Here is a 14,705-nt window from a genome sequence, read left to right on the forward strand (position 1 = left end):
TATGAGGGAGCTCAGCATATATTGTTCCTATATCCTATCAGCCCACATATTGCTGACAAGATTGGAGGAATAACCACAGAGGGCACACCTCACATATTCTACTGTTTACCTCATGCCTGCCTGAACTACTAGAAGGACCATATTCTTGCCAGTCTTATACAGAAAGAAAGTCCCCCAGGCTCTGATACAGTATACATCATGTCAAAACCCTTTAACCAGAGCAAAAGAAGCCACAGGGAAACTATACTATGAAGTCCAAATGTAAATAAACTTATCATTACACAAGAAACCAATATCAAGAAAAGGTTGCTTATTAAGAAGGTCCTTACATTTAAATATACAAATATCAATATGGAAACACAAGAAAAATTAAAAACAAGACAATATGACAACCTAAAGTAAATAGATACATCTATACTGACTGATTCCTAAGATACTGAAATGTATAAAATACTGGATGAAGAATTCTAAAGAATGATTTTTTAAAAAGCTCAGTGAATTCCAAGAGGATACAAATTAACAGATGATTATGGAAAAGATGCAGGATATGGATGAGAAATTCAATGCAGAGATAGAGATTTTTAAAAAGAACCAAACGGAAATCAAGAAAATGAAAAGCTCAACAAGTCATTTTAAAAACTCAATTGAAAGCCTCACCAATAGACAGAATGTGTAGAAGGGAAAAAAAACCCATCAGGACTTGAAGATAAGGTTGGGAAATTATCACATTCAGACAGTAATAAAGAAAAGAAAAGAAAGAACAAACAGATATAGGATTTCTGGTACACTATTTAAAGAACAAACATATGCATAATTCAAATAGATAAGAGACCTATAGACTGAAGACATATAAAACCCATTCTGTAGAATGACAGCATAAAATTTCCCAAGTCTTGGCAACCACATGGACAACCAGGTACAAGAAGTATTTAGAACCCCAAATAGATATAACTAGAAAAGGATGCCTTAATTTTGCATTATAATTAAACTGCAAAAAGCACAGAACAAAGAAAGCATATTAAAAGCTTCAAGAAAGAAGCACCAAGCCACATATAAAGGCAAATCTAACAGAGTAACAGCAGGTTTCTCAACAGAAATTCTAAATTAGGCCAGGAAAGCATGAAATGATGCATTTCAAAGTTTGAAAGAAAATAACTGCCAACTTAGATTACTTTATCCATCAAAGTTATTCTTCAGAATTGAAGTAGAAATAAAGACCTTACATGATAACAACAAACTAAGGGAATTCATGACTAGTAAACCAATGAAAATTCTCTAGCTAGAAGAAGAAAAATGACAAACAATCATGAAGCATGGGAAAAATAAATCTTACCAGAAGTGTAGAGAAGCACATGAGAATTTGGAAAGAAACATCACTAATACAGAAAACTATCAAGCTCTAAAATAAATTGGAGAGGAAATAACAAACAAAATATTCAAAACAACAGGAAGAAAAACAACAAAATGAGAGAAACAAGTACATTTCAATAATAAAATGTAAATGATGTTAATTCTCCAATTAAAGATGTAGACAGGCTGGGTGGATTAAAAATAAGACCCAACAACATGCTGCCTGCAAAAAATTTGCCTCACCAGAAAAGACAAAGACCCAAAATTTAAGAGTAAAAAATGATATTCTAAGCAAATGGAAGCTGAAAGAAAGCAGAGTAGCTATACTAATGTCTGACAAAAAGATTTTCAGCCAAATCAGTTAGAAAAGACAAAATCACTATATACTGATAAAGGGAATAATTCTTTAAGAGGATATAATGATTGTGAATATTCATGTACTGAACATAGAGTATCCAATTTTATAAAACAAACACCATAAGATGTGAATGGAGAGATAGGCCCCAATATAATAATGAGTAACTTCATTACTCAACTCTTAGCAACAGATAGATTATCTAGATGAAAGAAATCAACAAAGAAACAACAGAGATGAATTACACTAGGATCAAATGAACTTTATAGATATCTACTGAATATTCCATTCAAGAGTAGCAGAACACACTTTTTACATAAGCACATGGAACTTTTTCCAAAATAGATCATATATTAGGCCATAAAGCAGCCTTAGCAAATTTTAAAATGTTGAAATAATTTTTGCATCTTATCACATCATAGTGAAATGAGATCAACAGCAAGAGAAACTATAAAAATCATACCAATGCATGGAGATTGAACAATACACTTCTGAACAAATAGCGGGTTTTTGAAGAAATCAGGGTGGGGGAGATTAAAAATTTCCTAGAATGAAATGAAAATGGGAACACAAAACACAAAGCTTGTGTGACACAGCAAATATAGAACTAAGGGGAAAGTTTATACTTATGAGAGAGGGAGAGAGATCAAATAAATGACTTAATGATGCATTTCGAAGTCTTAGAAAACCAAGAACAAACTAAATTCAAAATAAACAGAAGGAAAGAAATAACAAAGATCGGGACAGACATAAATGAAATAGACACTAAAAGGATGATACAAAGTATCATTAAAACAAAGAGTTCATTCTTTAAAAAGATAAAATTGACAAATCCTTAGCTAAATAGAAAGAAAACTCAAAAAGTACCACTAGAGATGAAAAAGAGGATATTACAATAGATACCATCAAAATCAATAGGACTATTAGGGAATAATTTAAAAAACTATATGCCCATAAACTATAAGATCTAAAAGAAATGGACAAGTTTCTGAACATATACGACCCATCAAAATTGAACCAAGAGGATATAAACTAAGCAGATCAATAACTATGAATGACACTGAAGCAGTAATACAAAGTCTCCCAGCAAAGAAAGACTAGAACTGGACAGATTCACTGCTGAATTTTACTGGACTTTCAAATGCACTTCAAACTATTCCATAACACAGAAAGGGATAGAACACTTCCAAACTCAATTTGTGAAGACATTATTATCCTGCTGTCCAAAATTGATAAGGACACAACAACAACAATAAAACCAAACCAAAAAAAAAAAACCCAAACAACCAAAAAACTAAAAAAACAAAACAAACAAACAAAAAAAAACTATAGGTCAATATCCTTGGTGAACATGGATAAAAAAAATCCTCAATAAAACACTTGAAAATTGAATTCAAGAGCATACTCAAATGAGTACACACTAATATCAAGTGGTTTAATTCCAGGAATGCAAAATTGATTCAACATTCACAAATCAATAAATATAATATAGCACACAAATAGAATCAAAGATACTAATCACAAAATCACCTCAACAGATGCAGAAAAAGCCTTTGATAAAATCTAATATCCCTTCATGATAAAATCCCTGAATAAATTAGGTATAGATAGAAGGATGATATGTACTGATAAAGGGAACAATTCTTTAAGAAGATATAATGATTGTAAATATTCATGTACTGAACATGGAGCACTCAATTTTATAAAACAAACACCATAGGATGTGAAGGGAGAGATAGGCTCCATACAATAATGAGTAACCCATAGCCAACATTATATTGAATGGGATAAAACTGAAAACATTTTCTCTAAAATCAGGACCACAAGAGTGTCCACTCTTACCACTCTTACTCAATATAGTAATTGAAATTTTAGACAGAGCAATTAAAATTAAATAAATGAAAGAAATCATAGGTATGCAAACAGGAAAGGATGAAGTCAAATACTTTTTTTTTTTGCTGACAGAGTGATTCTATATTTAGAAAACCCTAAAGACTTCACCAAAAGACTTAGAACAGATAAATTCAGAAAAGTAGCAGGACACAAAATCAACATACAAAAATTAGTAGCTTTTGAAAATACCAGTAATGAACTCACTGAGAAAGAAATCAGGAAAACAATACCATTACAACAAATACACACACACACACACACACACACACACACACACACACACCCTAACAAAGACTAGGAATAAACAAAAAGCTAGAAATAACCTTAACCAAGGAGATGAAAGACCTCTATCATAAAAATCATAAAATACTGAAGAAAGTAATTAAAGAAGATGCTAGCAGGTGGAAAGACCATATTCATGGAATGGGAAGATTAAAGTTAAAATTGCCACACTACTGAAAGTGATGTATAGATTCAATGCAATGCCCATCAAAGTACCAATACGTTCTCTACAAAATGTAGAAACAATCATTTAAAAATTCATATTGAAGCACAAAGACCCTGAATAGCCAAAGCAACCAACCTACAGCAAAAAGAGCAATGCTGGAGGCAATCCAACACTAGATTTCAAATTATACAGCATGGCCATTGTAACAAAAATGGCATGGTATTGGCATAAAAACAGATCAGTGAGATAGAATAGAGGACCCAGAAATAAACCTATACATTTTCAGCCAGCCACTCTCAATGAAGGAACTAAAAACATACACAGGAGAAAAGACAGCATCTTTACCAAAGACCCAGAAAGGTACATATTGCAAATTGTCTCTTACGTATGGGGAAAAAAAAGATAATCTAGAAGTAGAAGAGAGACTACTATGGAAGAGGAAGGAGATTCAGGGGAGGAGGAGAATAAAGGGGAGAAACGAGGGTGGACAAGATCAAAACATGATACATATATGTATGGAAATGCCATAGTGAAACTCATTAATTTGTACAATGCATTAAAAATTATGATAAATATATGTCTAGACAAATTCCTTGCAAGACTTACTAAGAAAAAAGAAAAGGCAAAAACGGATAAGATTAATAAGTAAAAAAGAATTCATAACCACAGATATAATATATAGGAATAGAAGTATAAGACAGATAATACTTGCATATGCGCGGCAGTAGATCTGAAAGAAGATTTTGGGTTTTGCTTTTTGGTGCTGGGGATTGAACCCAGGGTGTTGTGCATGCTAAGCATGAACTCTACCACTGAATTACATTCCCAGCCCTAAACAGGGATTATGATTTACACTGAGTATAGGATAATCAAAACTGACCAAAATGAATGTGGAAAAGTAGAAAAGAACCAATTTCAGTGAAAATGTTGGAGAAGAGATTTAAGATGTACAACAGCAAAAGCAAACAGGAGTTATATCAAGTATCACAAACATACTCTCACAAGTATTTCTGAATTTAGAAGAAAGTACAGAAAATTTTCAGGGAACAAACGAAATGGAGCTGAAACCCAGAGAAGTATGCTGGAGGTGGAGCTGAAGCTACAGTTGTTCAGCTTGTCAATCCCAGTAACAAAGGGGGTTAGAATAGAGTGACTTCAGCGTCAGGACAGGAGATAAACTCATGGGACGGCATAAAGTGGACAGTTCAACTGAGACCCTCCACACAAAGCTGGGGCACTGCAAATAAAAACGTGAATTAGAAAAAAGATAGCTTCCAAGTAAACTCATGTGTTTCAGCAAGGGCTCTGGGTGGGTTGTGTGTACTCCTTTCTTATGCTATTCTCAAGCCTTTCTGCAGGGGATACTATTATCCTGGATTTTATGTTCATGCAAAGTGCTGATTGTTTTTAATTTTAAAAAACGGTACATTGAAGTAGTCTTCCTGACTTGAATTTTTGACTCAGTATTGTGTTTATGAGAAAAAAAAAATCAAATCCACTGCTTCCTGATAACCACAAGAAACAGACACAATCTCCGATGAATTAAAGAAAAAAGAAAGAAACAAAATATAGAAACTAACTATATATTGTAATATGCCTTCAAATCAATATTAGGGAAAAACAAAGCAGTTGTAAACTTCAAATTCCCTCCCAGTTTTTTCCTAAACAATTCCCACCCTCATTCCCTAGTACATATTCTTAACAAAAGGCTAACGGCCCTGAAATGAATCCCAGGGACTTCCCCAGCTTTCCCTTTCCCTCCCTCTCTTATCTTCCCCAATGGGACAGGCCCCTCAGCTTGAAAGCCTGGGGAGGCCCAGAGTGGTGGCCGGGGCACAGAGGAGGGCTCCTCCCCCAGGAAAACGGGTAGAGGAGTACATGGGTGTAAGGTAGGACCCCCCATAGTGGGGGAAATCAAAATGGAGCCCTGGTGCCAGCGGAAAGCACACTGGTGGCCCTGGGAAAGAAGGCCCGGCCATTCCCACATTCTCCAGTGGGAAGGCGTCGTTGATTGGCCGACTGCCCATCTGGTTCCGGTTATAGAACCAAATTTGGACCAAGTCCTTCTGCAGCCGGAGGTGCCCAGCGATGCGGCTGATTTGCTGGGGTGTAGGCTTTGGGCACTGCAGGAAGAGTTTCTCCAGGTTGTTTCTGATTCGTCTCTCCCTGCTTGCCCGTCTCCGCTTCCGAGCTTGCTGCAGAATCATCTCCATTTTGCATAAGCCCAGAAGGTTCTTGGCATCCACTTCCTCTAGCCACATTTTCAGCAGCGGCTGCAGCTTCCACATGTTGGCGAGGCTGAGCTGCTGGGCCTCGAAGCGGCATATGGTTGTCTGGCTAAGCACCTTTCCAAACATAGCTCCCACGGCGAACCCCACATCCGCCTGCGAGTACCCTAGGGTCATCCTCTTCAGCTTCAGCTCCTTAGCCAGCTGCTCCATCTCCTTTTTAATAGCTAAGACATCTTCGGGCAGCGCCAATTTCGGGAGGCTCCGCAGAGCAATGTAAGGTCCAGAACAAGTGCCCTCGGGAGGCCTCTGGCACCAGACTCCTATTTCGCCAGCTCCACACGAGGTCATCCTGCCCCGGAATTCATAAGGCAGGGGACCCAGGGGCACCCCCCACATGTCAGGGCCTGGGAAAATGCCTGGCCCAACTCCTGGCTGGACCATCATCCTGCCAGGAGCCACCTGGGCACTCAATAAGGTTGGAGTGTCAACCCTCAAGGACACTGGCCCTCCGGAGCCACCCCCGCCACTGGATTGAAGGGGGTTCAAGTTTGAGGTCCTGTGTTCTGCCATGGGGTAGGCCGGCTCCCCCAGCAAGAGTCTGGTAGGAACTGATGGCTCTCGAGGACTGAAACAGCTACCAGCCTTGCCCTCGAGCCCCGCCCCCCGAGTGGGCAGGAGACAGAGTGGCAAGCAAGAGGGCTAAGGGAGTGTTTTTTTGTGTGTGCAGAAGTGGGATATCTCGCAAATCCATTCAATGGTAACTCCTCAGGTCTTTGAGGTTAAGGGAGTGAGTCCCTCTATCTGAGCATTATTCTCAACTTCTACCAAGGTACAACCTGGAGTTCTGGCCCTCCAAGTGGTTTGGGGATCTTTAGTCCGAGCCTCCATCTATCCCTGAATGCAACTCAGGTATTTACTTATAGCTCTTCAGAAACTCTGACATCTAATCCCTTCCTCCCACATCCTCTGAACTGCCTCTTGGCTTCACAAATATTAATTAAACATCCACATGACAGGTCTAAGGGTGACCTTGTGATCCATTAACTATTCTGTCTCTACTATCTTTATTGCCAAAAGTACTGCCAACATCCTCAGTCCCAGTGCCCTAGGAAATCTAGACACATGTATTTGAATTTCTAGATAACATCAGTTTACTGCCTCAGATTCTACCCCACCCCCATACTCGACCAGATTCCACTCTCTCATTAGGGTGGAGTTTCTTAACTAATTCCATGTTTCTCCCACTAGCCCTGCAAGTCCTCATAAAACAGAGACCTACCTGTTTTTTGGTTTTTTTCTTCTTCTTCTGGATACAGGTCTCTGGACTGTACTTGCTGTTCCCCCATAAGGATATTCCCTGCAGTATCTAACTTAACAACATCAGGTTCCTCTATCTGTGACCACTCTCCCACTAAAGACCAAAGGATCTTAATTTGTACCTCCATTATGCCCTAACTACAGCATCCAGTCCTAAGAAATCTAAGGAGGGAGGAGAAAGAAAATATCTGACCTAAGGTTTAACGCTTTCAAGGAAGAAAAGGACAGTGACTTTGGTGGGATGATCTCAGCTTCTCACTCCTTCATTCTTTAACCCAATCATGATATGGCCTTGTCTCCATGCACATCCACTGAACCGGATCTTCTTGAAGTCACTGATACACTTCCAACTGTCAAATCCAATGGCATTTAAAAAAATTCTCATCCTACTCATTTTCTCTGTAGTTTCGGACAGATACTTCTTTTTGTTGCTTCTCCTTTTAAAATTTATATGAAATGCCAGTAACAGCCAAATATGTATTCCAGCCCTGATACTCTTCTAATATCCAGTCCTGTATTTCCACTGCCCCAAATAGGATTCATTTTTCTGAGCTTCTAAATCTGCCACCCAACTTCCAGGGACTTATAAGCTGGTTAATGGCATTACCACCCACTCAGCCACCCACACTTAAGCCCTGGAGTTGTTCTTGACCTTTCCCATATTCCACAGAACACCAAATCTTATAAACTAGCTCTCCTAAAGCAATTAAACTCTACCATCTCCATGTGAGCCTCATTTACTAACTTAATTCAAGCCACATAATTTCTCATCTGTAAAATCACAATAATCTTATAACTGGCTTCTTGTGCTTCTTATTTAGATTCATCCTGCATACTATTGCTAGGTCTAATTTTCCAAATACCAAATCATACCTATCAAAACCTATCCATACCAAGCAAAAGTATGTGTCATTTTCTTCTTAAACTATCTTCAAAATCTAGTCCCTCTTTTCCCAGTTGACAAAGTGGGCATTTACATTCTTGAACTTGATACATGTGGCTCTACACCCTTTGGTCCCTTGATACTCCACATTTCAGCAAAGATTATCTCATATTGCGTATAAATGCCACCCTTTTATGCCCATTATGTCCTTTGTTCATGCTGTTCCTTCTGTCTGAAATAGTGTCCCCTACTTCTTGGTCTTATTCTTTCATATCATTCAGCATTCTACTCAAATATTATCTAATTAGAGATGATGTCTCTGAATTTAAAAAATTTGCATCCCTGCTACTTTTCAGAAAAGTTCCTTTTCTGAAAAGACTTTTATTTTTTGGTATAACATGTATCATCACCTAATATATATATATATTCATCTATTGTGTTTCTGTACTGCCAAGAGGGACTCTATCTGGTTCACTGCTGTGTCTACAGTGTTTACTATAGTATCAGGCACATTAAAAAGTGCTCTGTAAGTATTTGTGGAAAAAAAAATGAAGTATGCTGTGCTTCCCAACACCCTTAAGACTCAGTTTAGGTGTCATCTGATGGTGAGCCTTACCTCAGGCAGACAAGAGTGTGTTACTTCCTTTGTGGTACTCCCATTGTACTTAATATATTTTTTATTGTAATATTACCAGTAACAATGTTACTATCAGTAAATATCAGTAGTTATTTATTTTATGTCTCTATCTCTCTAGCTAGGGTATGTAGGGGTTATAAAGCCTGGAACATAACTGATATAGTGTTCAGTGTTTGCTTAAAGTATAATACTTTATAATTCATTCTTAAAATAATGTCCATTTAATTCTAGTCTAAAATGAGAACCTTGACCTTCCCAGGTGCCTCTCCATCTTTTGTCTCTCATATCAGAACCAAGGCCTTTATGTACTTTTTCCTAGAAGAGGGTAGTAGCCTAACATTAAATCAAACTAGTTGTAGATAGGTCTTGAAACAATGGCAGTGGGAGAAGAAGAATCAGGTAATCAACTGCCATCTCCACAGACTATGTATCTGATTCATTTGTGGTATTATTTGCACTTACAACCTCTGTTAGAATGTATTCTGGTTAAAGGCAGAATCCTTGTCTGTCTGTTCACCATTAGATCCTCAGCACCTGGAACCATATCTGGCATATAATGGGAAACCAAGAAATAGTCATTTAACATTTAAAAATGAATCTTTGCAGCATTAATGGTGAAAAGAATTCCATGCTTGCCTTGAATTAGGTTTTAAGATAATAGTCTATGAAAAACAGTTTAGAATACACAGAATTATGTTTAAAATAATTTTGCTGGTATTTACTATTTCTATGTTATACTTACAAGCGATTTTTTTTTCAAAATCACAAAACAACCAGTGTCTGCCAAACAGAATGAAAAGTAGATCATGAAGACATATGAAAGAGAGCAATTACATATTAATAACATTAAAAACAGTCCATTTGCACAAGAGAACCACAAATAAAAAATACATTAGTTGTTTAGAAACAAGAGTTGAATAAAAATGTTTTCAGTGAATTGGAAAAAAGTAAGTCTACATGAATTTGAACTAAGGCTTGTTATATTAATGCGTTAAAACACAGTGACTCAAAACATTGACAAAATTGAAAAGTAAAGCTATATTAATTTGATGGGGTTTGAAATTAACTTGGGTGCTGTTAGTGAAGACTTTCTCTGTACTTGGTTAGATCTGATTGGCCAATGTGTGCATCTCCTGGTTAATGCATAGAAACCACTAAGAAAAGTTTATATTCTTAAGAGAAGTCTTGCATCTTCTTAAAAGTATTATTTAATATGCTCTCACAGTAGGGTGATCAGGGAACACAAGCAGGAGCATATTTGGTTGGAATAGAAATTAAAGTCAGAGGAAAGCAGCTGATGGGAATGCTTAAGACAACAAGCACTGTTTGGGCTGGGGCAAATGAAAGGCTAATCCATCACCTTCAACAAATATGGGGACTTCTTAGAAAGTGATTAGATTATAATGTAGGAATCAGGCCAGTCTTATCCACAGGGAATTACAGATTAAGAATAAGAAACACATAGTCCCAGGCTCCCATGTATTTATAAGTTAAGTGGAAGACAAGAGATTCTGTCAGAAGAACAGGACAGCTATATTCACCCAAAGAAGAGAGTTATCTATTAATAGGATCTTTGGAATTAAGAGTGGTTTTCTTTATGCGTTGTTTTAAGTAGAAATGCACAAAGTGTCAGGATTTGTGTTATAGAGCTCTTTAAAATATTGCTTATTTTTAGTAGGCAAAACCAACTGAAAGGACCCACTTATGGTAAGAAGCAGGAAACAGTGGAGGCAGAGTTAGTAGTAAAAATCCTTGCAACGCTTGGCTTGGCTCAATTATTGGAGAAGTCTGTCTACTCTGTACCATAGTGATCTCAGTCCTCTCTGAACTTACTGACTTTTCTGCTCAGATATATTGGCTTTCTTAAACAGTTAGCTGGAATTTCCTGTCTTAGCTCTCCAGCTAGGATATAAAGAAAGCCCAAATGGATATTATAGATACCATTTATTTTGTACTTATGTGCCAAGTAATGTGCTAATGTATGAGCTGTCCACAGTGCTCTGAGTATGTTAAATCCATAAAAACATCTGGATGTGAAGGTGATCTGTCGTTAACGTAATGTCATCCTTTTGGTCAGTTATTGCTCTGGCTACAAAGGTGATCTTTTTCTTATTTTTTTCCAAATACATCTCTCCTAAAATTGCTCATGCTCCAGATAGAGAAGAACAGGTTTTGTTCAAGAGTCTGTGAGACTCCTAGTAGAGGCTGTAAAGGAAAAAAGAAATGAAACAAAACTTCTTAAATACAGTTAAATCAACAGAGCTAAACAGAAGATCTAAGAATTGAATCCAAACCAGAGAGAAAAAGCAAGGCAGACTAAAGGGTGCTGATCTTTATCTGTCCTCTTCCTTAAGTGTCATAGTAAATTCAAACTGAGGAGGCATTGTGATGTAAAGGCAGAGTCAATCAGAAGGGCAAGTACAGAACAGCAGGAACCATGTTATTTAGGGAATAAGACAATAGACAAAAGCAGGAGACAGAGATTAGTCACTGGGAAGTCCTTCTCTGGATCTTAGAAAGTTAAGTCAGGGATCCAGGAAAACTCTGGTAGCTGAGTATTGTAAGAAAACAGCCTCCCACCTTGTGTTGAGAGAGTTAACATCACACATTGCAAGTTAGTTCACTGAAAACTACCTCAAAATAAGACTGAAATGACTGAACTCTCAATCTTTTAAGTGGATCTTCAAGTGCTAAATATATAAGCAAAATAAGACATAAAAGATAAGTTATATAGTAAAGAAAAACTAATAAGATAATACAATAAAACATTAAAGTGATTAAAGCATGGAAAAAAGCTAATCAAATCAATGAAGTTACTAAACGAGAATCATCTAGTGTTCTATGAAATAATTTTCATAATAGATAATAATACCATCTTTTTTTGCACAGGGAATAATGGAGAAAAATAACATGGGTTAAAAAATAGCTATTTGTGAATAACAATATAAGATGCTTTTACTTTTATAACACATATACAGAAAAGCTAGAATGTAGCAGTGCTACCAACAAAGCATTTCCTTAGCTTCAAATTAAGATTGTGAAGGACTATTTTTTTCCTTTTTGTTGTCATTTAAAAAAACATTTTACAAAAGTGATGTGATTGCTTCTTAGAAATGAATGCTCATGACACAAATACGAAACAATCACAGTCAGAGACCACAAAGAGTTTCGGAGTATACAGAGAGAATGTCCTTCATTTTTATTTTGTAGATCTCACATATTCAAAAGTTATGAACTTCTTGTGCTAAAAAATAACATGAATTATAAAACTTTACAGCCTTTACCAGAAGCTATGACTAGTCTTAACTATTTGTGTGAGGCAGGAATAGCAGCTGAGTAAGTGGGGCTGGGGGGGAAAAGCATGGTGGTGATGAGTCAGGTATATTCATAGACAAAGACTGATAAAGTTGAAAGGTTTTTGTTATGCCATGCATGATTTAAACAAACATTTTAGCTGACTCTGCCCTTGTTACAGAAGAAAAGATTTAAGGATGTTCTGACACTGATTATTGTAGTATTGGTGCAGTCACTATCTTCTACATTCAAATTTTCAACTCCACTTTAACTTTAGAACCAGAGATACACAACTGGTTTAACAATTTTCCATTAGACTTCATAGTAAAATACACATAACAGAAATGACAGCTTATGACCAATGAAAGCAATAATTCAGGATATGACATGGGTTTAGAGAAGTAAATGAGTAATAGAATAGAATTTCTGTTTATAGCAGATAACTCTTTTAGGTGATGTAAGATTTTTTTTTATAAAGAAATTCCAAATTAACTGACTTTGATGCTATTATCATCACTAGCTTGGGGCCTTCGTGAATTTCTCTGGAAATCTCTTTCAAGAATCTATCAACTGAAGCAAGCCAAACAGAATCATCAAGCTTATTTTTTTTTTTTTTAAATAAATAAATAAATAAACCTTTATTTTAGGTGATGTGAAAGGCAGTAACTTCCATGGAAATTTAAGAGATAATATCAAACCTAAAATTTTAAGCACAAATTTACCTAAATACATTATGTAGATAAAAACTTATTTTAGCATTTTAAACCTGATAAAGCTTTAGTCAGCTTATCAAACTCAAAACCTCTTCCTAAATCACCTCACTTTAAATCCAAGCCTTAACGAAAACTGATCAGGTTGTCAGTCTTTCTTTTGAGCTAGATTCATGCCCAAATCAAACTATCTAAAGTTCATTGCTTGAGCTCTTAAGAGTCTGTTCTTCATTCTATCTGTGTGCAGAAAACATCAGACAGATGAGGGTTTCATTTCCCCAAAGCCTCAGAACTCTAGGAAGCAATTATATCAAACTGACTGTGAATGGAAAAATAAAAGCAAGATTTCTATCAATATTTGTTTAATGTAAATTTTACCTTTTCTAATATCGAACTATTAATCTATCTGATTCAAGAAGGTATACATGAAATGTACAGCATATTTCTTTTCCCTCCCTCCTTCTCCCCCGCCTCTGCTAGGCCCCATGGGTGTGTGTCGGTGGGTGTGGGTGTGGGGGTAGGTGGGTGTATAGTGGGGATTGAAGCCAGGGAGGCTGTATCATTGAGTCGCATACCCAGGACTTTGTATTTTGAGACAAAGTCTGACTAAGTTGCCCAGGTTAGCTCCAACTTTCAATCTTCTTGCCTCAGCCTTTCGAGCATTTCTTTCAATTTTTATCACGTTGCCAGCCATTGACAAGTGGTAGCAGGTCAACTTCCAGCTAGAAGTCTACATTTTGTTTATATAAAATTTTATGGAATAATTTAATTTTAAGAAAGATTTGGTCTTTTTGATTGACACAAATGCAGATGAAACATAAGGAAGAAACCAATGAATTTAAAGACATTTCTCATAAGGATATATTCTAGGGCAGGTGTCATTTTGAAAGGAAGACAATGTGTTAAAGAACTGATGGGCTTTCAGGTTTGAAGGAGAAAACGAAAATAGAATATTAGAAGAAAGAAGAGTCAAAGAGAAAGTGTTTAGAATGGAATTTAAGTAAAAGACTTAAAGGAATGAAGAAATAGGGTAGAAAACTAAAGAATAGTAAAATAAGAAATTTAACTGCTATACTTTTGTAAGTATATATTAGGAGGCATGGAGAGTAACCCTATGACAAGACATGACTAGAATTAAGGATGGAGCTAACTTAGAAAATGCAAAGATAGAAGCAAAACAGAAATGTCATAAAGTTTTCAAATTCTCAAATGCTGAAAAGTAGTGAATAATTTTCCTAAAACTTGACTTGCTGGACAAATTAATTGCTTATATAACAACTACAGGAAGTCCTTGCTTTGTATATATGTGAGATTATAAAACTGACCATAAGCTGAAACCATGCAAAGGGATCATTATAATCAAAAGGGAAAAATCATCATTGCCACATGATCTTTAAAATTTGTTGGTCAAAATATTAAAAAGCTTCTTGGTATCAGCCAAAAATGAATTGAGGAATGAAAAAAAGTAGAGCCTATTTTATTTAGTGCACTATAATTTAGAACATAGACCAAGAATAAGTGCTTTATTTCTTTGTAAAAACTTAAAGAAGATGAACAGCGGTTGCCTTCTTCTTGTCATATAACTTA

At 36.3% G+C, this 14,705-nt stretch overlaps 2 protein-coding genes across 20 annotated transcripts in view; both read right to left on the reverse strand.

Annotated features, from left to right (window-relative positions):
- Arb2a (ARB2 cotranscriptional regulator A) overlaps nucleotides 1–14,705 on the reverse strand; it is a 446,980-nt gene that overhangs the window by 115,824 nt on the left and 316,451 nt on the right. The window lies entirely within an intron of this gene.
- Nucleotides 5,556–6,939, reverse strand: Pou5f2 (POU domain class 5, transcription factor 2). The gene has a single exon (XM_005326162.4). The coding sequence runs from the start codon at nucleotides 6,845–6,847 to the stop codon at nucleotides 5,840–5,842; it is 1,008 nt and encodes a 335-aa protein (XP_005326219.1). The 5' UTR covers nucleotides 6,848–6,939; the 3' UTR covers nucleotides 5,556–5,839.

This window comes from Ictidomys tridecemlineatus, chromosome 1 (assembly GCF_052094955.1).
Source record: "Ictidomys tridecemlineatus isolate mIctTri1 chromosome 1, mIctTri1.hap1, whole genome shotgun sequence".
NCBI lineage: Eukaryota > Metazoa > Chordata > Mammalia > Rodentia > Sciuridae > Ictidomys > Ictidomys tridecemlineatus.

What these genes read in the sequence shown, in the direction of transcription:
- Pou5f2 (XM_005326162.4), bottom strand. Translation starts at nt 6,847, where the DNA reads ATGGCAGAACACAGGACCTCAAACTTGAACCCCCTTCAATCCAGTGGC.